This window comes from Aureobasidium namibiae (assembly GCF_000721765.1).
Source record: "Aureobasidium namibiae CBS 147.97 unplaced genomic scaffold scaffold_1, whole genome shotgun sequence".
NCBI classification, from domain to species: Eukaryota; Fungi; Ascomycota; class Dothideomycetes; order Dothideales; family Saccotheciaceae; genus Aureobasidium; species Aureobasidium namibiae.
The window spans coordinates 560,303-583,058 of NW_013581208.1; the positions used below are offsets into that span (position 1 = coordinate 560,303).

The following is a 22,756-nucleotide window of genomic DNA, read 5'->3' on the forward strand; positions in this document are numbered from 1 at the left end:
GAAGAAGAAGAAGAAGAAGAAGAAGAAGAAGAAGAAGAAGAAGAAGAAGAAGAAGAAGAAGAAGAAGAAGAAGAAGAAGAAGAAGAAGAAGAAGAAGGGGCACTGCCTGCCCCCCATAATTTGGGCAACTTGGGAGCTTACAAAGTTACAAAGGCAAGCGATGAAGATGGAGACGAGGGAGCCACCCATCATCATGATCTTGACGACTCGAAATCAGCCGAAGAAAAGGGAGGACTGCCTGCCCCCCATAATTTGGGCAACTTAGGAGCTTACGCAATTACAAAGGCAAGCGATGGAGATGGAGACGAAGGAGACGAAGGAGACGAAGGTGAGGGAGATGGAGACGAGGAAGATGGAGATGAGGTATCCATACATCATCAGGATCTTGACGAGTCGTCATCTGAGGAAGATGAGAATATGCATGTTGAAGTCCCAGACATGGTACCCTATGACGAGATGGACGTCTGGGAGGAGTCTGTTGAACATGGGAAATTGTACGTCGGAGCCGGAAACGAAGGAGCCGGAAAGGAAGACTCCGGGGACAATGAGTTCGGAGATAAAGAAGCCAGAAACGAAGGAGACAAAGACGGAGAGGATGAATCCGAACAGGAAGAAGACGGAGAAGAAGAATTCACACCCTGGTACTCATGGACGAACGTGTGGCAACTCGGGCGAACCATAGAAGTCATGATGCGAACGGAAGAGGTGGATGACTGTGACTGGGATGATCCTGACAGCGACAAAGAGTCAAAAATTCAAACTGACCCTCCAGATCATCCAAACGACCCTGACTTTCTCTACAGTGAAGATCTCATTGACCTAGTATGGTAATGTCAACGATTTGATCCCGAATCCAGGCCGACACCTACTGAACTTCTGGACATGATAAATTCGATTTCTCCTGTCCACAATGAACGAATGGACGCTTGGGGCACCGAAGACTGGGTCCAGGAACAGTACGACGACATGGGTCCTCTTACTGAGGACCACAAGAGGTTCATGAAAGCAAGCATCCAGCGGCGTGCAGCCGCTGGTAGATTGTGGTTCCTTGACGATTTCGAGGATCGGAATTTGGCCACACGTTATCGAGAACTGGACTTAGATATCCCCGAAGAATGCGAACTCAAATGGCAGCCTGAGAAATTCAGACACAGAGTAGGCCAGATGTTTGGAGCTGAAGAATCGGAATCAGAGTCAGAGTCAGAGTCTACCGAGCGGTCTAAGAACAACAAACGACCCAGAACGAACAAAGCGATCACGATTACCCCACCCAAGAAGAAACAGAAGATATGAGCCTTCATCTAAGCCTAATGCTTTTCCGAACAGATCCATATGACTTCTCAAGCTGTAGTGTGGGAGGTTTTCTGATTGTCATGTATGAGCCCACCTGATCATTTCGGTGATTACTCTATACGAAGAAACTACGGCCATTGTGAGTGACACGATCACAAATGGGGTTTACAGTAGAATTGAGTGGATCAGTGGACAGAATAGACGGCTTGATGGTATACGCAAGCATTCGGCTTGATTCTCGTTAATAAACGAACCTTTTGTTCTGGCCGCACGATTTCCACTTGGAATAAGCCCAATGAATAGTGTTCAACTCCTGTAACTCCTGCTATCCCGGAACGATCAACGGGTATCTCCAATGCGACATTTGTAGCAGCTCCTCCGGGCGCGGGTAGGTGGCGGTTCGTGGCAAGATATGTGAGGGTGACGTGAAAGATATCAAGGCTTTCAGGACTGGAAGAGGGTGTCTTCTTCTCTGAGGTACTCGCCGCAATCGGCTTGTCTGAAGACGACAATGCCTGTGGGGTCCAGGCGTTTTGCCTCGGCCGAGGAGCGGGCGGTAACACCAAAACCAAGAGGAGTGCTGAAGCAGGTTAGCGTGTGTTGTTGGGTGCATATGGCAGAAGTGCATGACATACTCGTTCATCGAGTAGACGATGATACCCTGGTGCTCAGGGCAGTCCTCGCTCCAACGTCCGACGTGAGCCTTGACAATGTGACCACCGTACAGGAAGGGCATCTCTCCGTTGGGCTTGACCCAGATCTTTGCGCGAGCATGAGGGGCGATGATGTCCAGAGCGGTGATGTGGAGGCGGAACTTGCCAGTCTTGGTCAACTTGCCGATGCAGTTTCCCAGACACAGCAGGTTGTCTCTGGCTACCGAGGTGGCCAGGTTTGCCATATCCTCGCGCACGTAGTAGACTCTTGATTCCTGGACGCGGAAGACAAATCTCGAAGCCTTTCCATCCTTTCCGGGGGCCGTATCGGTCAAGAGGTTGGTCAGCGACTTTCCGGTGTAGTTGGCCAGCTTTTCGAAGACCGTCTTGGATTCTCCTTCTGTAAGAGGACGCATGTTTGCGGTGTTGGGGAGATTGACTCTGGCAGCTGGCGCGAAGAAGGTTCGAGGTACAACGGAACGGCGAACGAAAGGCGACTGGATTTGAGATGAGCGCGAAGTGTGTGGGTCAAATGACAATGTCTGGTTATGAATACGAAGAAGGAGCGAGGCAGAAAAAAGAATCCTCGGATGCTTCCCCAAAGTTGCGGAGACGGCGTCTCGGGGGTTTGCTTTTGGCCGCAAATGCAGCCCTCTTATTGGCCTGCACCGCATGCTTGGCGGAGCTGCCTATCTTTTTTCTTCCCTTGCTGATTCTTACCCCTTCGACGATACACCACCCAGCCAAAACATATACGGAAATGGCTCCCATTGCAAAGAGACGTCGTATCAGTCCGGAGGTCGAGTCGCCTCCTGCCACCACTCAGAATGGCCTTTCTTCTGAGGAAAAGATCGAGGATTTCTACCGTAACGCTGCTGGATGGCATCTAGAACAGGACTATGAAAACCGACCACGCAACCTGAAGAAGAAGAAGGACGAGACAAGGCTGCCTATCAAGACATCGGAAGGCTGGGTTGAGCAGGCTCCTGCTGTGGTCGAGCAGAAAGAGGACGACGCTGACAGTTTCCTGGGAAGCGGCGACGAGGCTGAGGCTGTTGACGACGATGATGATGAAGAAGAGGAGGATGACGAGCCAGAAGTACCACAAATCTCGCCGCGCGAGCAGATTCTCCAGGCCAAGGAGGATCTTGCGCGCGTTGCCAGCTTGATCTCCGAGGACCCGGAAGAACACATTGGCCAGCTCAAGAAGCTGCAAGTCCACGCAACCTCCCAGAACAGGACTGTCGTCAAACTGTGCATGGCCACCCAACTTGCCATCTACCGCGACATCATCCCCGGCTACCGCATTCGGCCCGTTTCCAAGGAAGAGTTGAAGCAGAAGCTATCCAAGGACGTACGCAAGTTGCGCAACTTTGAACAAATGCTTGTTGGTGGATACCATGAATACGTCAGATCTTTGACAAGAGCTGCCAAGAAGAGTGGTGACAAGAACAAGGAGGCTGCGTCCGTCGCTACTGTTGCCATCTCTTGCGCCTGCACTCTTCTTAACACCGTTCCTCACTTCAACTTCCGTGGCGATCTCATCAACATCTTGGTCGGCAGACTTAGTATCAGACAGGTCAATTCGGACTTCCACAAATCTATCGAATGCTTGGAGACGTTGTTCCGTGACGACGAGGATGGAAACGCATCCCGCGAGGCTGTCGATCTGCTGTGCAAGATGATGAAATCGCGAAGCTACAACATTCACGAATCCGTGTTGAACACTTTCCTGCACTTGCGACTCCTCTCCGAATTTGCACACAGAAGCAGCAGTACCCGTACTGACAAGAGTGAGGACGAACCGGCTGTGAAGCAAAAGCAAAAGCGGGAGTTCAGAACCAAAAAGGAGAGAAAACGTCTACGTGAAGTCAAGGGTGTGGAAAAGGAGTTCAGAGAAGCCGATGCTACAGTTTCACATGAAGAACGCGACAAGAACCAGTCAGAGATGCTGAAGTTGGTGTTCGTTGCCTACTTCCGAGTCTTGAAGCAACGAGTACCTCAACTCATGGGCGCTGTGCTGGAAGGCCTGGCTCGCTATGCCCACCTTATCAACCAGGACTTCTTTGGTGACATCCTGGAAGCCCTCCGCGAACTCGTCATCTCCACCGAAGCTGCTGAGCAAGCATTTGCTGAGGAGGATGAAGAAGCTGCTACCGCCCCGAGAAACATCAACCGCGAGTCTCTTCTTTGCATCATCACAGCATTCGCCCTTCTCCAAGGTCAAGATGTGGTCAAGAGCGTCGGATCATTACATCTGGATCTCGAGTTCTTCATCACCCACCTCTACAAGACACTATTGCCGTCTTCCATGAACCCAGATCTGGAATTAAGCGCTAAATCGCTGCGTTTGAGAGATCCAGATGGCAATGACGACGAAGCTCTCCTCCCTCAACAGGCTAAGCACAAGATCAATGTCCAGACGACAACTGTACTACTTCTCCGTTCTTTGTCGTCGGTCCTACTCCCGCCACAAAATCTTCGTTCCGTTCCTCCGCTCCGTCTGGCTGCATTTGCCAAACAACTCCTCACAATTTCCTTGCAACTACCTGAAAAATCATGTCTAGCCATGATGGGTCTGTTGCAACAAGTGGCCAAGGTGCAGGGCAAGAAGATCGCAGCGTTATGGTACACAGAAGAGAGAAAGGGAGACGGCGTCTTCAATCCCCTAAAGGAGGAAGTGGAAGGAAGCAACCCTTTCGCAACGACAGTATGGGAAGGAGAGCTGTTGAGGAAGCATTTCTGCCCTCAAGTCCGAGAGAGTATTGTTGCGCTCGAAAAGGGTGTTGTTGCTTCGAGATCATAAAGTAATCTCCAGCACTTTGTCTTCGATTATCATGTAGCGTGTTGCATCCAATATACCTTCTGTCTTCTCTGCACAAATCATCCAACGCGTCTCGTTCGGAAAGATTCCCAGACTTTTGTATTACGTGAAACGAGTGGCATGAGTACAACTCTGAGTCGATGCACATCACTGCAGCTGTCCGAGGCATGTCCAGGGTCCTCGATGCAAACGATTGCCGGTAGGCATCCGTGCGATCATGACGTTCGATGCCAAGCAACAAATTGTCTTCGAGTGAACACGCCATTCGACCATGCTTGTTTCGCGCAAACCACTTGGAGGATAAGAATTGAAAATACCACTCTGTGACATCAATTTACAACACTCAATAACGACACGTAACGAAATCGATTCCGGTGGTAACCTCCTGCTGTCGTTCATTGTGCAGACCGGAGGAAGATTTGCAACAGCTCCTCACAACCACTTTATCAACACACCAAATTTCATCTTGGTTGGCAAGGACAAACTCGAACTTCAGATCAACCTGTGTCGATTCGAGCATTCGGCACTATGGTGAACCCTTTTTCTCTCATTCAACGCGGCTTGAACATTCTGCTGCCTTTCGCGACTCCCGGCACACCCTTGTACCAGGATCTACTGCATCTGGCCGCCTTATGCACGGCATTGTATTATGCGCCTCAGATCCAGGCCTACATCCAGGAACAACGGCAGTCACAACACAATCAAGCAGAGGATCAATCTGAGCAACAAATTGCTCACGACGAAGATCAAATTCCGGAGCAGGATCAACCAGAAGCGATTCCTCCACCACGACCTTTCATCGAGGATGCCGAGGCAGATGAGCAAGAACAACCGGATGCTCCCTTCAACGACTTTGCTGGTCCTGCAGGACTGCCTCAAGACGATGACGATGGAGAGCCTGGTCCCGTTAATCCACGTCCTCAAGCACCTCCAGGCAGTAACACCAATCGCACAGTTGGTGCCAAGAAAGCAAAGTCTCTACAACGTCGTGACCAACGCCGTGCCTATCACGAATTTATGCGCTCTCAGGGAGAGGCTCAACGTGCCAGAGATGCAGAGGGAGCAGAGGAACGTGAAGCACAGCTTGCAGCCGAAAGGGCTAGACGTGCAGCAAAGGAAGCTGAGTTTGAGGCTAAGCGGGCGAAGGAGAGGGAGGGAAAGAGGTTGAAAGAAGAGAAGGCGAGAGAAGCAGAACTTCAGAGACGAGAGAGGGCTGTGCAACTCGCAAGAGAAGAACTTGAGACTAGACAGGTCGTTGATCTGGAGGATGTTGCAAGACGAATCGGGGGCAATGTAGGGCGCGAGTGGGTTGAGGGACTGGTCAGAGCCTCGGGACTGCTTCTTGAGAGTCAAGGACAAAGCCGTACCATGATCACCTCGAACGGATGGATGGTCCGGGTGGAGAGAGAAGACATGGAGACTCTTTACAGGGAGGCTGCTACAGCTGCGAATGAGACTGACGGTACAGTGGCATACGCAGATCTTGGCGCCAAACTTGAGAAAATTCTAGACAAAGGCCTTTCCGCTAGGTAAGGGTCTGGAAAATCACAACATCAACCAGCTAAAATCCCTGCTGCAATACGTGTTGGATCTTGACAAGATCTGGTGCGATTCAACTTTTGTTCTTGGGTCACAAGAACTATGTGCTTACGACCGACCTTTAAAGAGTCAAGCTGCATTTGATGCAAGCCGAGCAAGCACAATAGCTTAACGTGCCTCTTGTTGTTGTCAGCCGCATGCTTCTGTCAAGCGCCAAGCACCCCAACAGCGTAATCACAGGAAGGAAGACATAAGTCACAAATTAAGTCGGTTGATTACGGATACAACAGGCAAGCAGACTAAAATCAGCCGGTGTGTGGGATGATCCTGTGAGATTCACATGACATGCAGAAGCGGCCAATCGCTGTACCGTCTCTCCTGCATGCGACAGACGAATTGTACGTCCTGATAATGGTCGACCAAGTGGTTGGCGTAAAGGCGAATATCAAAACGTTGTGCGATCGGATTCAATGGATGCAGCGCGATCAGGGCTTGATTCGGCGAAAGGATGACTAGGTTGTTCAATAAGGTCTCAGGTGCTCGGGATGGTGATACGAACGACAGACGGGTTGAGCCACCTGGAGCTGCACACATCCCTCGATGGGAAGCCTGAGCTATAATTCACGATCTAAACGGGACGGAGCTTCATGGATGACAAGAGTCAGACAGGCGCAGCACAGGACAATGGCTTGCGCAATTCAAGAACGAGGAGAGACGTTTCAGATGATCGGGCTTTTGAGTGTTGGGCGAGTCAGGTTGAGGGCTGTGTGGAGTCAGTCGAGGGCCGTGTGTGTGTCCAAAGCTGGGGTCGAGCGTGAATTGGCGGGTCAAGCTTTCCCTATCTTACGCAGCAGCGCGCATGCATTTTTAGAAAGAGGAGCTTGCTCTGCATCGAGGGCTCGCATTTTCCCCATCGCGCCTTCTTCTGCTCGTCCATTCTCTCGTTTCGCCTTTCAACCTCTTTCTCCGACCGCTTTGTTTTGACTTTTGCTCCCACCGACAGCACAACCTTCGCCGCTCTTGGTCCTCATCCTGACACGCGTATTGTGAGACTAGTGTCGATTACCCTCGTTTGCGGGCCAGGAACAACTTTCAACATCTGCTTGTTCAACCTTCTGTTGGCCGAGGCGAGAGAAAAGCTTCAGTCCATGTCTGCTTTCTCGTTACGAACCGTCGGCTGTCAAGAATAGTCTAATTCTTCATCTACTCACCCTAATACTGTACACATACACACACACACATGGCTGCCCTACTACTGGCAAGCAGCAGCCTTTGGGCTACTTTCTTTTGTCTGGTCTCCTTTGCACAGGCCTTCTATATTCCCGGTATGCGACCCATCTCGAGATCAGTCGACGTACGCTGACACGATACAGGGTGGTCAATCAAAAGCTACAGCGACGGCGATGTGATACCGTTGTTCGTCAACAAGGTCTACTCGGACAAGACACAAATACAATATGCCTACGCCGAACTCCCCTTCATATGCCCACCCAGTGGACGTCGACGAGCTGGTGGTCTTATCTCTGGATCGAGCATCGCCTTAAACCTGGGTGAGGTGCTCCGAGGCGATCGAATCGTCGTCAGCGACTATGAACTGGAGATGGGAAAAGACGATGAGGCCCACTACCTCTGCAGCCACAAGGTCGACAGGGCAGGGCTACGCAAGGCCCAAGAAATCGTCAAGGACAACTACGTGGCCGAATGGGTCGTCGACAATTTGCCGGGCGCAACCAACTTTGTGTCGGCCGACAAGACTCGCAAATACTACGCCTCAGGCTTCAAGATGGGTTTCCAAGACGAAGACCCCACTACCGGCCGCCCTCGCTACTTCATCAACAACCACGTCACTCTTGTTATGCGCTACCACGTGGCTCCTGGAAGAGACGGTCAACAAGGCAAGAAGGTCATAGTTGGCTTCGAGGTCTACGCAAAGAGCATTGAATCTGGCAACAGAGACGCACAGGGCATACCCGCTTCCATTACCGATGTCAGCAACGGCATGGAACTGACCATGCGCAAAAATGGCACTGCCGCCGCCGCCGCTGCTTACTATTCCTCCGACTCGACCTACCACCCAGCTACCGTCGACGACGTTGACGAGGATGCCACTCTCACTATCCCATACACTTACTCGGTCTACTTCCGAGAAGAACCACACATCGAGTGGCAGAACCGCTGGAGTCTGTTCTTCGCCGACCAGAATGACGCTACCGGCACCCACTGGTTCGCTATTGCCAACTCGATCATCATCTCTGGACTGCTCACCGCTGTTGTCGCAGTCATCTTCGCACGCACCATCCGTGGTGACCTAAAGCCTGCCAATGTTGAAGACGGTAAGCTCAGAATCATCCGCGGTAGGACTGGTACCCGCTCGCCTCGTAAGCCCGACGAGAAGACTGGGGGACTGCTCGACCAAGGCGATGCTGACAACGACATCGCGTCCGACGATGAGACTGTAGAAGACCTCACTGGCTGGAAATTGGTTCATGCAGACGTCTTCCGCACCCCTGCATACGGTGGTGTTTTGGCTGCTCTTGTTGGCTCTGGAACCCAGCTGGTCTTTGTTGTCGCTGGTCTGATCATCCTTTCCTGCTTCGGCATACTCAACCCTTCCTTCAGAGGCGGCTTTGTCAGCGTCGCCGTCGCCCTCTTCGTTCTCGCCGGGCTCGTTTCTGGTTACTTCTCGGCTCGAGTGTACAAAACACTGAACGGTCAAGTCTGGCAGAGAAACTGTCTCGTTACTGCCACTCTCTTCCCGGGTCTTGTTTTCACTATCGTATTCATTCTTAACCTCTTTGTCTGGGCACAGGCATCCAGCACTGCTCTGCCATTCGGAACACTTGTCGGTCTTGTCGCACTTTGGCTTCTCATCCAACTCCCGCTCGTCTATATTGGCTCCTGGTATGGATATGTGCGCGTTGGAGCTTGGTCTCACCCCATCAGAGCAAGCACCATTCCTCGTCAAATCCCCCAACAGAGCTGGTACGTCCGTGGCTGGCAGAGCATTCTCCTAGCAGGATTGCCAGCATTCTTCGTTGTGGCTATCGAGCTCATGTTCGTCTTCAAGAGCATCTGGCAAGACAAGAGTGGCTACTATTACGTTTTCGGTTTCCTAGCTGTTGTGGCAGTCATGCTTGTTGCAGTAGTGATGGAGGTTACAGTTATAGCTGTATACGTCCAGCTATGTTCTGAGGTAATCATCCGTTCTTGTCATACGCCTGTTCCAAAACTAATCACAATCACAGAACTATCATTGGTGGTGGCACAGTTTTATGGTCGGTGCCTCGAGCAGCGTGTGGATCTTCGCCTACTGCGTTTACTACTACTTCAACCATCTGCACATCCACGGCTTCGTGTCGTCTTTGCTCTTCTTCGCATACTCGGGCCTAGCGTGTGCCGTTTACGCTCTTTTGACAGGAACCATTGGATTCCTGACTGCTTATACCTTTGTCCGTAGGATCTACGGTGCTATCAAAGCCGATTGAGAAGACTTCAGAGGGTAATATTAATTGAGCGAAGGCGTTTATGGTAGAGGAGCTTCTATACACTGTACATACTTTTGTTCTTCTCTCGTCAGGACTGCGGTCTTGATACTGCGTCATATTGCTATGGATAATCACAGACCTTCAAGCAATATGTGTCCGTAACCAGAGATGCTAATTTGCAAGTGTAAACGAGATTCAAGAAAGTCAGCCGACAACCAGCGTCGGCCCATTCCTCCTCCATCCTAACAAATCACCACACTTTTTCTTCAACTGCTGGACTGGCGATGCTGTTGTGTTCTTGGCTTTCTTCCTCTTCCGATCCCTGCCATTGGGTTTTTGTGTCCGATGGCCAGACGACTCGCGCTGTCTTAACTCGTCGGCGAGCAGCATTCTCCTTGTCCGGTCAGTGGCTTCGCTGGTCTGGCCTTTGCGTTCCGCGTTCGGTGCTCTTGGCTGCGAGTGACGCGGAAGCATGCTGGGTGCGAGCATTATCGGTACGTCTCCTTCTTCTTTGAAACAAGGCGAAGTGGTTTTGACCTCCACACCGTGCATATTTCCCATTGCATCGCGCCAGTTTCCGTCTCTGAGAACGACGTTCTCGAGATTGATTTCCAGGAGTGTGCTCTTGTGCGTCTGTATCAATCGTTGTATCTGGAGAGCGGAGATGGATGCGTTGTTCAGCGTCAAGTGTTCGAGGTGTGGAAACAGTGCTGCAGATGATGAAGGCGATGCCTCTCTGAGTGCGGGATGAAGGTGCTTCTGCTCCAAAACCAGCTCGGGTAGTGGCGAAGGACCCCTTGCGCCGATCCATCGGAAGGTAAGCCGACGTAATCCTTTATAGCCACGAATGTACTCGCGGAGGAGTTTGAGCTGATCGGTCTTGAGGGATGAGTTGGATGCCGAGGACATGCTGAGATCCAGTACGTGAACATTGGACCACCGTTTTGCGGAGCTAGGATTCGCGCACATTGTTAAAGATGACAGGGCGATAATGTCGGTCTGCCAGATGTTGGAAAGTGTTACTGTATGCAGATGCTTGAGTCCGGCTCGCTCGACCGCGTAGAGAAGAGATCTCAATGCAACCTGCATGATGTCTACACCTTGTACTCGGTGCGATATCGCTTCATCTTCTGCACGACGAGAGTTTTCCAGATGCTGTAGATTGATCAAACAAGACATTGCGTCGACGAAGGACTGCACGTTTGTGGCGGCGTGGAAAAGCGGTGGGTATTGTCGAGTCAGCAACTCTGTGATCTCTGTGTCGCCGTATCTCGGTTGCTTGGTCGATGTTCCAGCATCACGACTCTGAGCCGCACTGGGCTTCCAAGCAAATTCCTTTTGCTCACCAGTCCAAGGGTCAATCAGGGGTGGCAGTGTCGTATCCATACTCTTAGGTAGATGAAATGTGACTTCCTTCATGTGATGCCCTATTCTCTGCAGAGCGGCAAGCCTGGCTGGTCTGCTGAATGTTCTGGTTCGAGATGTAATGTCGACGGAAGAAAAGGACTGATCGGTGACTCGCTCGCTGATCCCGTGACATACAAGACGCAGTGTCAGAAGATCTGAGCGTGCGAGAAAATGAGCTAGCTTTCCTCGACACTTCTCCGTGTTCCAAAATTCAAGGAAAGAAGGGTTAGGACAAAGTATGAGACTGCATGTCGATCTTGCACTCCTGAATGCTACGCAGTCCAAGGTCAGAACCGTGACTTAAATTGGGGGATGTTGATCCCTTACACTGGCCGCAGGAGCTATCGATTTCGCCAAACAGCAGCTGTGGTGCCGAAGTGTTGGAAGACGGGGTTGGAAAGGCGAAGGAAGGTCTGCTGGTCAATGTTGTGCCCGAGATACTCTTGCTGCTAGGGTCCATGATTTTCTGAGGACGATGGAGATTATGGTGCTTTTTGACGGCAGTTGATCAATGCAATGAGAGAGAGGGCCACAAGAAGATGAACAGAAAGACGAAGAGCATACGGATATACCTGAGACTTGCCATCGTCGGCAAATGGGGCAACCCCTCATTTTCCAACACTTACTCCGTACAGAGTCACTCTATTGCATAGCACCTGCATAACCTTTTGAGCTCTGTGACGCTGCTTTCTTCACCAAGAACACGAATCTCTCGCGGTCGCGAAGACGTGTTCGAAGGCTTGGTCGGTTCTTTTATTCTAGAGCGTTAGCCGCCTGAGGTGTAGATCTCTCTGCCACGTTTCAAGGCTGATGCATAGCCAATCGTTGCCTTTTGCTAAGCGCCGACACCTGCATACAATCAAGACTTGTCTGAGACTTCTGGATAAGCGATATGAGAACGATTCGAGGTTGAAGACGTTCTATCGGCCTGGTCAACGGCGAAGGCACCATGCCTGGGACACTCTGATCTTAAAAAATATCAAACAATGACAGAGCCACATGCCATCGAGGTCCATATTTCAAATTCCTTTCAGATGCTGCTGCGGGACAGAAGATTGTACGATCGATCGGTCGTGTCCTGGGTGACTGCTATGCCGCTTTTCGCCATGTGGGTCGTAAGCAGCGACGACGGTTATTCGCGATATGCAAGCTCTCAGACTGCATTGTCAAACATACAAGCCCGAGAGACTACCATGTTTAGTCGGGTGTGTACGCAGACAATGTTTGTATACAAGGCAAATTCGAGGTTAGAAAAGTATAGTGCTTGGCGGCTGTTGTATGCCGATCAACTGCCAACCAGCCAAGAAGATGTGAAGGAGCGGCTCGACTGGGACGAATCTCAGCCGTTGGCGAGGATATATTGTATGGAGAAGAGCCGCTTTCAGCGGCCATCTGAGACATGATGCGGTTCTCACAGCTATGATGACAGCGAACAAAGCATAACATGAAAAGAAGGAAAACGAGATGAGAGTTTCTGTCAGGCGAAGCTGACAGATGTGGATAGGTAGGTTGGATAGGGGTCACAACAGCTCAAGGCTCGGACCGAAGGTTAAATAAGCGTTGAAGCTTTGTGAGATGAGAGGCAGGGCACCTGGACGAGTGAAGCTGAAGTAGAGGGCGAGAGTGGAGCGCATGGAGCTGAATGACAATGGACGAAGGGCAAGACTATTGAGTATTGGGGATCCGGTGGATGATACGAGCGAATGTCTCAGCCCAGGAGGGGGGGATAGGCACGAGGCAGCATAAGCAGCGACGCCAGCAAACCGTTGTGGGTGCAGATTAGGCGTGCGGACGGCCAGATTGGAGTCAGAAAGGCAAAGTTTAGCTGGCAAAGCGACAACAAGACAACAGGAGCAGATGCAGAAGAAGAAGATTGCGTGTGGTGGGAAAGCAGGGATCAGCGTCTTGGCAGGTCGGAGTTTGTATGAGCAAGAAGGCGCGAGGGTGGAAGTTGGAAGAGTGGGAGGCGGCGGAAGAGGAGCTTGGAGGAGTGCGAGAGAGTTGCGGGTCTGTGCATGTGCATGACGAAACGGTCATGAACGAGGAACCAAGTCCAAGTCATCGTTTTCCAGCCGCAAGACTTATCGCGTCTCTCTCCCTTGTCTTGCAGTTCCCACGCTTTCACTCTGGCGCTGGACATGAACGCCCGCCCACGACACACGCCGATCGGAGATTGATGCGTCCCTGGCCCTCGACATGACGGGCCAACAAAGCAGCTGGTGGTCGCGAGTGAGCGGCGGAGGCAAGGTCGGCTTCGACAAGGCCTGGACACTCGTCGACAAACTCGGCGCTCCTGTAAACAAGCTGAGCAACAAGCTGGGCTCCGAAGCCTTCTGGCCCACCACCCTCGACAAGGAAAGCGACAAGGCCGCTCGCATCCTGCGCAGTTTCTGCAGTACGTCCTCCACCACCCTGTCACCCGTTGCCCATTGGACACTGTGTACCACTCGTCACCACCATCCACCACTCTTCCTGCACCCTTCCTACACCACCACCTGTCGCTCGCCCTACACCTTCGCTAACCCCCCGTCCAGAAGATGGCTTCTACCAAGAAGAAGCGACAACCGCCACTACCGACGGCCCCACGGCAAAGCAAAAGGTCCTCAAACACATTCCACCAGAAGTGCGTCCACCCATCTCCCAATCCATCCTCTGAACTCCTTAATAACACAACACAGGTCATCAAGAATGCAAAAGGCCTCGCCATCTTCACAACAATGCGCACTGGACTATGGGTCTCTGGTGCCGGCGGTTCCGGCGTCTTGGTAGCCAGGACCCCCGACGGCTCCTGGTCGCCGCCTTCGGGCATCATGCTGCACACTGCCGGCCTCGGCTTTCTGGTCGGCGTCGACATCTACGATTGCGTAGTCGTCATCAACTCCCAAAAGGCCTTGGACGCTTTCTCAAAGATTAGGTGCACCTTGGGAGGAGAAGTCAGTGCTGTCGCTGGCCCTGTAGGAGCCGGTGGCATGCTTGAGACCGAAATCCATAAGAGACAAGCACCTATATTCACCTATCTCAAGTCGCGTGGTTTCTATGCTGGCGTCCAGATTGACGGTACAGTCGTCATTGAGAGGACTGACGAGAACGAGCGCTTTTACAAGGAAAAGATTTCTGTCGGCGACATTCTAGCTGGCAGGATACGCCATCCACCTCTCGAGTGCCGCCCTCTGCTCGAAACCATCAAGGCTGCTCAAGGCGATAGCAACGTCGATCAGTCTTTGCTTCCGTCAGCCCCGCCGCCTAGTGACTTGGACGTCAACAATCCCGACCACTTCTTCGGCATCCCAGACAGAGAGGATCCCGACCCGTACGGTGTTCTGGCACTCGAAAAAGAAGGAATGAGCATTCGCGAAGCCGGAACACAAAAACGCGCCAGTTGGGAACAGTTCAATTTCCAGCCTGCTCCCACCAGCCCCATCTTCAACACTTTCAGCCGACAGAGCTTGGAGAAGAATGGCAATCGCAATCGCAGCAGTAGCAACTCGACTTGGAAGACATCCAATCTGTCACAGACTGCTATTTCGACTGCCAGCACAGCAGTGGAGCCAGCTAAACGCATAAGCGTCACACGATCCATGTCAGACATGTGCACACAAACCGATTTCCCCGAACCCATCAGCCCGCGCGTGGGAAGCTTCCGCAGTCGCCAAAGCAGTCTTCACGAAATCGCCGAGGACAGCACCGTTATCTCCGAATCCCGTCCTAAAATCGATCGCAACCCGAGTTCGCGCTCAACTCGTTCGAGTCCAAGGCGTTCCTCATTCCGTTCATCACATCGCCGCACTGACAGCGGCAGCGATTCACGCTCCGACTCTCCACCACAGCAAGCCACTCCTGCAAAGCCTGAACACAAGGACATTGCAGAGGAAAGCTTTGATGTCGACGGCGACGGCGACGGCGACGGTGACGACACTGCTGACGAAGCTGTCATCGAAGAACCTGTCGTGCACTCGGTTCAGAAAGCCACCGCTCCTCAATTCATCTCTCGTGCTCGTCTTGTAGAAGTCCCGAAGCGCATTACGCCCAAACTTCCTCCTCGCAACCCCAACCGCGGCAAGGGTCCGATAGTCATCAATGCCGAGCCCGGAGCTCAGCGTCCTTCCTCTACTGAGCTTTCGAGTCCTGGGGAATCTCCTCTCAAGACGAATAAGCCTGACTGGAGTGCGCCTTCCAGCCCCAACAAGCTGAGCGCCGAAAGTCCTGGTGTCGGAGATCCGTCTCCCAGTCCCGGCGAAGAGCGGAATCCTTGGGGCCATATTCTGGAACAGCACAGAAGAAATGAGAGCAAAGACTCTCTCGACATGCCCGGAGCTTTCCACTCTCTACCCCCTACTCCGGACGAAACCAGAGAGGGTGTCCATGCGTCCTAAACAGATGAGAATATCTGTGGACACGGGTCAAACCCATTAATCGTTGATCTATGGTGCCATCAAAAGCTACCGACAAAGCTTAAACCATCCAGGCGACTAATTTTTGTGCAAATATTGCATTGGAGCGTATAATTTCTCTTTCCCTTTCTTTCACGATGTTACGACAGCGGAATTTCTTCACCTTCTTGTATCTATTCTTGCAGATGGATCACGCATGACTCGGCGTAAGGGAGCGGCAAACAGTGGGAAATCCGCGTTTTTGGTTTCGAATCATCTTGATTGACGCTTTTTGTCTTGTTCTTATATCCTACCATCTTCTCGATCTCGAATTCTACCGCAATACTCTGTCTATAATCTCATGTCTTGACTCAATGGCGTGTGATATCTTCTGCTCGTCCCTAGTTGACGGTTCTGTTCACAGGGCGTATGCCTCTTTGGCTGTTCCACTCCATACTCTTTCCTTTTCTTGTTCCGTACAGTTCCTTCGGGTCAACACTTCTTCTACAACGTTTGTCCAAACAGGCCAGCTTCCCTCTTCTTTCGGTCCTTTGACGTTACATACAGGCCAGTCACTTCCAAACATGATCCTCTGCGGGCCGAATGCATCAAAGACGACATCCGTCCATGGCTGTATTCTGGTTGCCAACTCCTTGGGATCTGCAGTGTCGACTGGAGAGGCATCTTTGCTGAGTTCGGAAAAGGCGCCTGACAGTTTCATATAGACTCGAGGGTAAGAAGCAAATGTCTCGATACAGTTTTTCCACCGTGAAAAGGGGTCGGAGGATGTAGATGTATATTCTGGTTTGCACATGTGGTCTGTGGGTTAGTTGTTAGTCATGTCGTATGCGCCAAAGAAAGGATAGACTCTTACTCAAGACCAACGTTGTTCTCTTGTCTTCCGGTACGGCGTCGTAGAGTTTCTCCAAGACTTTTGTGAAGCTTTCCAGTTGCCAGGTGCCGCCGCTGCATTGGTCGATTCCGACATCGAAAGTGAATTTCTTGTCTCGGTGTGAGAATGACCTCAAGATGGCGATGAAGTCGTCACTCAATACCAAGTCCTCGAACTCGGCTCTATCCCTGATGGCTTGCAATAAAAACCGGAAACCCTTTACGCGTTCCCAAGTCCGAGGACCGGTGGTCTTTTCGGCCACGTCCAGCCATTGTTGAAACACTTTTGGACCTTGGTTCACGGGAGCCCATGCCACAATGCCCTGTAGCAGATTCGAGGCTTCGGCACCGTATTCACCCTCGACAATGGTGCGTAGAAACTGCAGTTCTTTGATAGTCTCAGCAGCCCAAGTCTCGAGTGGAGCCGAAGATGGATCCTGCAATCGACGATCCGTTTCGACGTAAATGACGCCAGCGGGAGGACATGGGGATGATGCGGTTGTGTAGTCGGAGAGGATGTGTTGTTTTGAGAGGATGAAATCAGGATCGTTCATCCATGCGTGACCGTTCTCATCTGCAGCTGAGGCAGGCCAGAGGTGGATGTGGCTGTCAAGGATGGCGCGTGTGGGTGACATGATTGATGTTTTGAGCCTACTCGTGGCAATGCAGTGAGATGTTGGGTTCGGTGGGAGTTGGCGCGCAGAAGCGGCGCCGGGAGAAGTTGATATCGAGCCACGGGCTCAACAGCCGACGGTTGGACGTAGTCATGTCGGGTTCGGGGTGTTCGGTGTGTATCCGTCGGCTCTCTTGTCGAGCGGCCACTCTTGTCGGGCAGAGCTGACCCGAGCAGCGAGAAACTTCTGGGGAACGTGGGGCGCCCACTCGGTTCGGGCTTCTTCGCGGCTGTCACATCATAAGAAGGCCGCCCTGCCCCTCTTGCTCATGACAAAAGACTTCCCCGATTCTGCTGTCTCTGTTTCCATATTCTAATACACACTTCTCTCCAAATTCTTCACAATGGTCTCTCCCCCTCCTTCGGGCATCTACGTCCCCGTACGTTTTCCTCTCTGACCCCGCCAATCGAGGCTTCATGACATTGACAGCATGGCAGGTCCCCACTTTCTTCGCATCCCAATCCGCATCCAACTATGACCCTGTCAACAACCCTCTGGATCTCGAAACTCAGACCAAGCACTCGCTCTTCCTCGTCAAGGGCGGTGTCCGTGGTCTTGTCATCCTGGGAAGCACTGGCGAGGCCATTCATCTCACCAACAAGGAACGCAACCAACTCATCGAGAGCCAAAGGAAGGAGCTCGACAACGCCGGCTTCAAGGATAGACCCATCATCGCCGGAACCGCCACACAAAATGTCGAGGAGACTCTGATCCAGCTCGAGGATGCTAAGAAGGCCGGTGCCGAGTACGGCATGGTCCTCACACCAGGTTACTTTGCTTCAGCCGCTAGCCAGCAAGGTATTGCCAAGTGGTTCGAGGCAGTTGCCGACAAGAGTCCCATTCCCATCATGATGTACGTACCCTTCCAGCGTTAGAGTCTCTTCAACAAGCACTAATTCCTGAAAACAGCTACCACTACCCTGGTGTGACCAACAACATCGTTGTGGCCCCCTCAACATTCGAACGCCTTGCACAACACGCCAACATTGTCGGCTGCAAGCTGTCACATGGCGACATCCCCGATCACACTTTGATCGCTTCGTCCCCAAAGATTGATCCCTCGCACTTCAAAGTCTTCTCTGGGCTTGGTCAAAACCTCCTTCCCGTTCTTACGGTTGGCGGTCAAGGTGCCATTGACGGGCTTGCTGGTATCTTCCCTCGGGTGGTGGTCAAGCTTTTCAACATGTTCCAAGAGGGTGCAGACAACAAGAAGCTACGTGAGCTACAATTCAAGATCTGCGAAGGTGAGAGACTTATCGGTAAATGGGGTACTGTTGGTATCAAGGAGGCCATTGCAAGATGCTGGGGCTTGGGTGACAAGGAAGGCGCCAGACTACCACTGCAGGGAGGCTTCCAGGGTGGAGAGCAAGAGTGGAGTAACTGGAGCGGTGTCTACGAGGGTCTGAAGCAGCTGGAGCAAGAGTTTGAGAAGAGTGGTTAGACGTGGTCAATGATATGAGCACAAAATGATAAAATCTAGCCATGCAACTGTGTACAGTCAGCATTTCGAAGTTGTCCAATGTAATGGTTACGATGTTGTAGAACAAGGATCGGTCAGAAGGTGAGAAGATATTGGATACTGGTTTCGAAATCAAGCGGGTGTCCAACGCGCGACAGCAGAGTGAGGCTGCTGAAACAAGCAGATCATATGGCCCCAGCGTCTTTCATCAGGAGAGTGAAGGTCGAACAAGAAAATGGCTTACCTCGTCACAGTCTTGTTGGGAGACGGAGAGTCGACAGTAATCGAGTTTTGTATGAGAGGATACAAGAGTAGCGGAAAGAGAAGGTGTGTTGGGAGACAGCCAAGGAAGGTGCATGGAGACAGACCGACATGGTCCAAGCGCCGAGCTCCAAAGACCCAAGAATTCGCGATCAAACCAAGACGCGCGAAACAGAAAGAAAGCATTCATTGCATTGGAAACATACGAATACACGACATCATCTGCACACGAGACCAGACAAGAGCGCTCATCACACATCACATGCCTGCAAGATAGACCAAGGAACCATGTTCAGGGTGCCGGATTCGGATGCGCCGTCGACGCCCAGCTCGCGCCGCGACAATGCCCACCCATCGACAACACCGGCCCACGCTCCGCCCACTGGCTATACGAATGCCTCCTTCACTCCGGCGGGGCCTCCGCCTCCCAGCGTCTATGGTAGCTCGCTCTTTGCCGAATCCCGCAATGCCTTCACAACCCATGGCAAGCCTGTGCCCAGCAGTCCGCCGCGCAACCATCACCACCAGTACGACGACGACATGGATGCCGACGGCGAGAGCATCCTGGACGACTATCCTAACAACCAACTACCTGCCTTCAACTCGGCCTTCCCCTCGGCCTTCCGCTCTGTCAACTTGCCGGCACAACAACCCACCATGCTCTCATCACCCCGTGGTCTGAAGCGTTCGCGTTATGGCAATGCCATGAGCGATTCTTTGCGTCAGTCTACAGGTCTGCGCATAGACAAGGACCGACAGACTGCCATCCCCGCCATTGCAAACAAATACGCTACCAATCCCCCTCCACAGCTGGCCGAGTCCGACGACATGGTCTTGCGTACTGATTCCCTTATGGCCCAGCTACATGCCGACGCCAAACTTGCAACTAGCCCCCTCCCTCCTAATCGCACCGCACAACAGCTGGGTCGTCTCTGGCAAAGCCACTCACAGATCAAGTCGCAGTCAGGCTCTATTGGTCCCAAATCAAATTCGGGTCTCGACAAAGCAAACTACCTGGCACAACTCGCTCTCCGCCTTCACCATCCTTTCTCCGCGTCTGCCAATGCCCCGTCCGCATACCGACCTTCGGCCGCCTATTCCAACCTCGTCATGTCCTCAGGCCACCCCACCTCGATACCCCGTGCTCTGCTCGACTGGCTAAACACCTACCACAACCCATTCCCCGACGATTTAAAGGACGTCATGCGCTATCGCCCAACTCCTGTTGCTCACGATCGATTCTGGGATATGGTCTATGCCTGCACCTTGCGCGGCGACGTTCTGAACGCCATCAACTTACTGGAGACCGCCGATTGGTCGCAAGCCGAATCTGCTATTGAGGACGGTTACGATCAGCCCGGGTATGCTGGAAGTCACCTCCACGCTGTTCGTGAAGTCGTCAGCCGATGCGTGGACCTGCTCAGCACCTGTCCCGCTGTTACCGAGAACGACTGGGATGTCAAGGGGTCTGACTGGACCATTTTCCGCCACCGCGTTCGTCGTGAGCTTCAGGACTTGCAGGACTTTGCAGAAGCAGATAGCCGTGACAAGGACCAGTTTCCAGCCGCACCCTTTGGCAGGGTGAGTATGAGTTTCAGCACTGCCAGTCGCCGAGCAGAGAGCAAGGTCCCTTGGCTTATCTATGAGAGTCTAAAAACTCTGTACGGTCAGCTGCTGGGTAAGAGGGACGAGATCATGGTGGCTACTCAGGACTGGTTGGAGGCTGTCATTTTTCTGACTGCCTGGTGGGACGGTGAAGACGACGACATCATGTCGGACGATTTTGCTGCCAGTAGACGCTCTATGCGTCAGTCACAGTCGATGCGTCAAGTCGACGTCTCACCTGTCTTCGCCTACAAGAAACAACTGCTCTTGGCTTTTGCCTCTGTCACCGACAAACCAGACGAAGATGAGTTCTACCTCAATACTGTCAACCCTGTCCAGGTTGGTATTGCCTGTATTTGCGAAGATGATACCCAGGGTCTCGTAGGCATCTTGAAGTCGTGGTCTCTACCTATCGCTTCTGCTATCGTTGAGCTAGCTACCGCCGCGGGTTGGATGCCTTCTTCGGCAAGCAACATCCTTGACGCCTTTGATCAAGACGACTTGATGGTTCTGAGCCACGGCCAGCCAGTACAGTCCGATCTGATTAAACGTGATGACGTCTTGATACAATATGCCTCGGTTCTGGCAAAGAAAGATTCCTTCAAGAGCGCGACTGGCAAACCTGTGCAAGAAGGCTGGGATCTTGCTTGTCGTGTGCTGGGACGTCTTGATAGCTTCGAGACGGCCAAGACAAAAATCTCGGATCTGCTGAACCAGATTGCCCTTGATTCGACGACGCGCGTGGATAAGGTCCTCGCTGTCCTCAACGAGATCGGTTTGCCTGACCAGGTTTGCGAGATCGCCGAGCGCTATGCCGATGATCTGGCAGCTTCCAGTCAAGACTACGGTAGCGCTTTGATCTACTACGCCCGCGCACACGCCTCGCAAAAGCTCCGCAGTACCATCGATCTGCTCATCTCATTGTGTCTTGTGCAGAGTGCTGCATTCCCTCCACAGGCAATCATCGACCCGCAACTGGATGCTCTGCTCAACGATCAACACGCTACTCTCCACCAGGTTGCACGTCAAGATGTCGCGGCTGCTCAACTACTTGCATCACAATTGAGTGGTTACGCGACGCTGCGCCGCTTCTATGACTTGCGCGACGCAGATGCTGCCAAAGATGCAGCGGAAGCTGATGTGGAACGCGACGAGGAAGCTGCGAGCCGCAAGCCCGGTATGTTGAGGCCATTGGCCCGGAAGCGGGAAGCAGCCAGGGCGTTGATGGCCGTCATCGAGTCCGCCGCGGATAGTATTCGTGGTGGCTTGTATGACCCTGAAGCCCAATCGGTGGTGCAGGTGGATGCTTTGATGGCTTTGTTGTGTGAGGCGTTGCCTCTGATGAATCGTAAGTCTTCTCTCTTGACCTCGAGCGTGTCTTGTAGAGAACGGAATTGTTGACCCCGGAAAACAGAAACAAAACAGATCTTGAAGACACCGCACCTCCTCACACTGATCCGCGCAATCGAAGATCTGGAAACCATCACACCGGGCATCTACGCTCAGAACTCTGCTGTCTTCAGTGCTGCAATCAACAGCTATCTCTCAAACTCATCCTCGCCTACCACTCTTACACCATCATCCTCGACTCCTGATCTCAGCAAGTCGATCGCAGGGTTGAAGCAAAGCGTGAGCTGGAACATGGTCAAGAGCAGCGGCAGCATCGCATCCGAACAAAACGGCAATGGCGGCGACTCTAGTGCCGGTGTAATGGGAGGCTACCAAGTGCAGAGAGCCTGGGATTGGAGAGTCGGCGCTGTGCACATGAAGGGCAAGGCCGTCCAGCCCAAGGACGTGATGCGGGTGTTGAGGTGCCAAGTTGCTGTCGAGATGGGCAAGGTGTGGATGTAAATGCTCCTTTTTATCTTTAGTCTAAACAGCATCCTGGCTTTGGGGGCAAGCTGGTTTCTCTATCTTGGTGAGGGAAACTGTGGTGGTCAAGAGGAGGAAAGAGCAATGCATATACCTGCTCTCGGTGAGCATCTTCCAAATGATAAAACATGATAATCTATTGTTACAGCTGCAATCATCCGCTCAGCCTCTGTCTCGATGGTGGAAGATGTAGCACAATTCGACGTGCCATTTGTTAGGTGTTGGTGAGCGCCTTGCACAGCAACTTGGAGCTTGTTGCTCAATGCAGCACTTGCCCCCTCTATGGTTAGACCCACTTTGTATGTCAAACCACTCACAAAGTTCAACGATCGGACTGCATACGAAGCACCTGATGTTTGCTACATTACTTCGTGCTGAAGGATAACAGTTTGTGTAGGTTGTCTTACTGATGACAGGGTTGTA

The 22,756-nt window shown here is 52.3% G+C and overlaps 10 protein-coding genes across 10 annotated transcripts in view; 7 read left to right on the forward strand and 3 right to left on the reverse strand.

Moving 5' to 3' along the window:
- Positions 1-1,293, forward strand: part of M436DRAFT_59495 (uncharacterized protein) — a gene marked incomplete at both ends in the record, with an annotated part of 2,352 nt that extends 1,059 nt beyond the window's left edge. The window contains 2 exons of the mRNA XM_013576594.1: positions 5-827; positions 858-1,293. Of these exons, the coding sequence (XP_013432048.1) occupies positions 5-827; positions 858-1,293 (1,259 nt within the window). The remainder of the gene's footprint in view (positions 1-4; positions 828-857) is intronic.
- Positions 1,294-1,737: 444 nt separating this feature from the next.
- M436DRAFT_35300 (60S ribosome subunit biogenesis protein NIP7) lies at positions 1,738-2,362 on the reverse strand (the record flags this gene model as incomplete). The annotated part of the gene is made up of 2 exons (XM_013576198.1): positions 1,738-1,873; positions 1,929-2,362. The coding sequence occupies 2 exons, from the start codon at positions 2,360-2,362 to the stop codon at positions 1,738-1,740; spliced, it is 570 nt and encodes a 189-aa protein (XP_013431652.1).
- A 344-nt stretch (positions 2,363-2,706) lies between these two features.
- On the forward strand, positions 2,707-4,752 carry M436DRAFT_68701 (nucleolar complex protein-like protein 3; the record flags this gene model as incomplete). The annotated part of the gene is made up of 1 exon (XM_013576750.1): positions 2,707-4,752. One exon carries the CDS (start codon positions 2,707-2,709, stop codon positions 4,750-4,752), a length of 2,046 nt encoding a protein of 681 aa, XP_013432204.1.
- A 546-nt stretch (positions 4,753-5,298) lies between these two features.
- On the forward strand, positions 5,299-6,303 carry M436DRAFT_37194 (uncharacterized protein; the record flags this gene model as incomplete). The annotated part of the gene is made up of 1 exon (XM_013576551.1): positions 5,299-6,303. One exon carries the CDS (start codon positions 5,299-5,301, stop codon positions 6,301-6,303), a length of 1,005 nt encoding a protein of 334 aa, XP_013432005.1.
- Positions 6,304-7,549: 1,246 nt separating this feature from the next.
- Positions 7,550-9,794, forward strand: M436DRAFT_77395 (multispanning membrane protein; the record flags this gene model as incomplete). Its single annotated transcript, XM_013576901.1, has 3 exons — positions 7,550-7,634; positions 7,683-9,502; positions 9,555-9,794. 3 exons carry the CDS (start codon positions 7,550-7,552, stop codon positions 9,792-9,794), a joined length of 2,145 nt encoding a protein of 714 aa, XP_013432355.1.
- A 204-nt stretch (positions 9,795-9,998) lies between these two features.
- M436DRAFT_36899 (uncharacterized protein) lies at positions 9,999-11,661 on the reverse strand (the record flags this gene model as incomplete). Its single annotated transcript, XM_013576490.1, has 2 exons — positions 9,999-11,473; positions 11,529-11,661. 2 exons carry the CDS (start codon positions 11,659-11,661, stop codon positions 9,999-10,001), a joined length of 1,608 nt encoding a protein of 535 aa, XP_013431944.1.
- A 1,736-nt stretch (positions 11,662-13,397) lies between these two features.
- Positions 13,398-15,574, forward strand: M436DRAFT_68704 (DUF500-domain-containing protein; the record flags this gene model as incomplete). Its single annotated transcript, XM_013576751.1, has 3 exons — positions 13,398-13,596; positions 13,736-13,824; positions 13,880-15,574. The coding sequence occupies 3 exons, from the start codon at positions 13,398-13,400 to the stop codon at positions 15,572-15,574; spliced, it is 1,983 nt and encodes a 660-aa protein (XP_013432205.1).
- A 415-nt stretch (positions 15,575-15,989) lies between these two features.
- On the reverse strand, positions 15,990-17,097 carry M436DRAFT_77398 (uncharacterized protein; the record flags this gene model as incomplete). Its single annotated transcript, XM_013576902.1, has 2 exons — positions 15,990-16,390; positions 16,446-17,097. The coding sequence occupies 2 exons, from the start codon at positions 17,095-17,097 to the stop codon at positions 15,990-15,992; spliced, it is 1,053 nt and encodes a 350-aa protein (XP_013432356.1).
- Positions 17,098-17,479: 382 nt separating this feature from the next.
- Positions 17,480-18,577, forward strand: M436DRAFT_68706 (aldolase; the record flags this gene model as incomplete). The annotated part of the gene is made up of 3 exons (XM_013576752.1): positions 17,480-17,515; positions 17,574-17,989; positions 18,046-18,577. 3 exons carry the CDS (start codon positions 17,480-17,482, stop codon positions 18,575-18,577), a joined length of 984 nt encoding a protein of 327 aa, XP_013432206.1.
- Positions 18,578-19,513: 936 nt separating this feature from the next.
- On the forward strand, positions 19,514-22,312 carry M436DRAFT_35060 (uncharacterized protein; the record flags this gene model as incomplete). The annotated part of the gene is made up of 3 exons (XM_013576148.1): positions 19,514-21,601; positions 21,635-21,809; positions 21,876-22,312. The coding sequence occupies 3 exons, from the start codon at positions 19,514-19,516 to the stop codon at positions 22,310-22,312; spliced, it is 2,700 nt and encodes an 899-aa protein (XP_013431602.1).
- Positions 22,313-22,756: the final 444 nt, after the last annotated feature.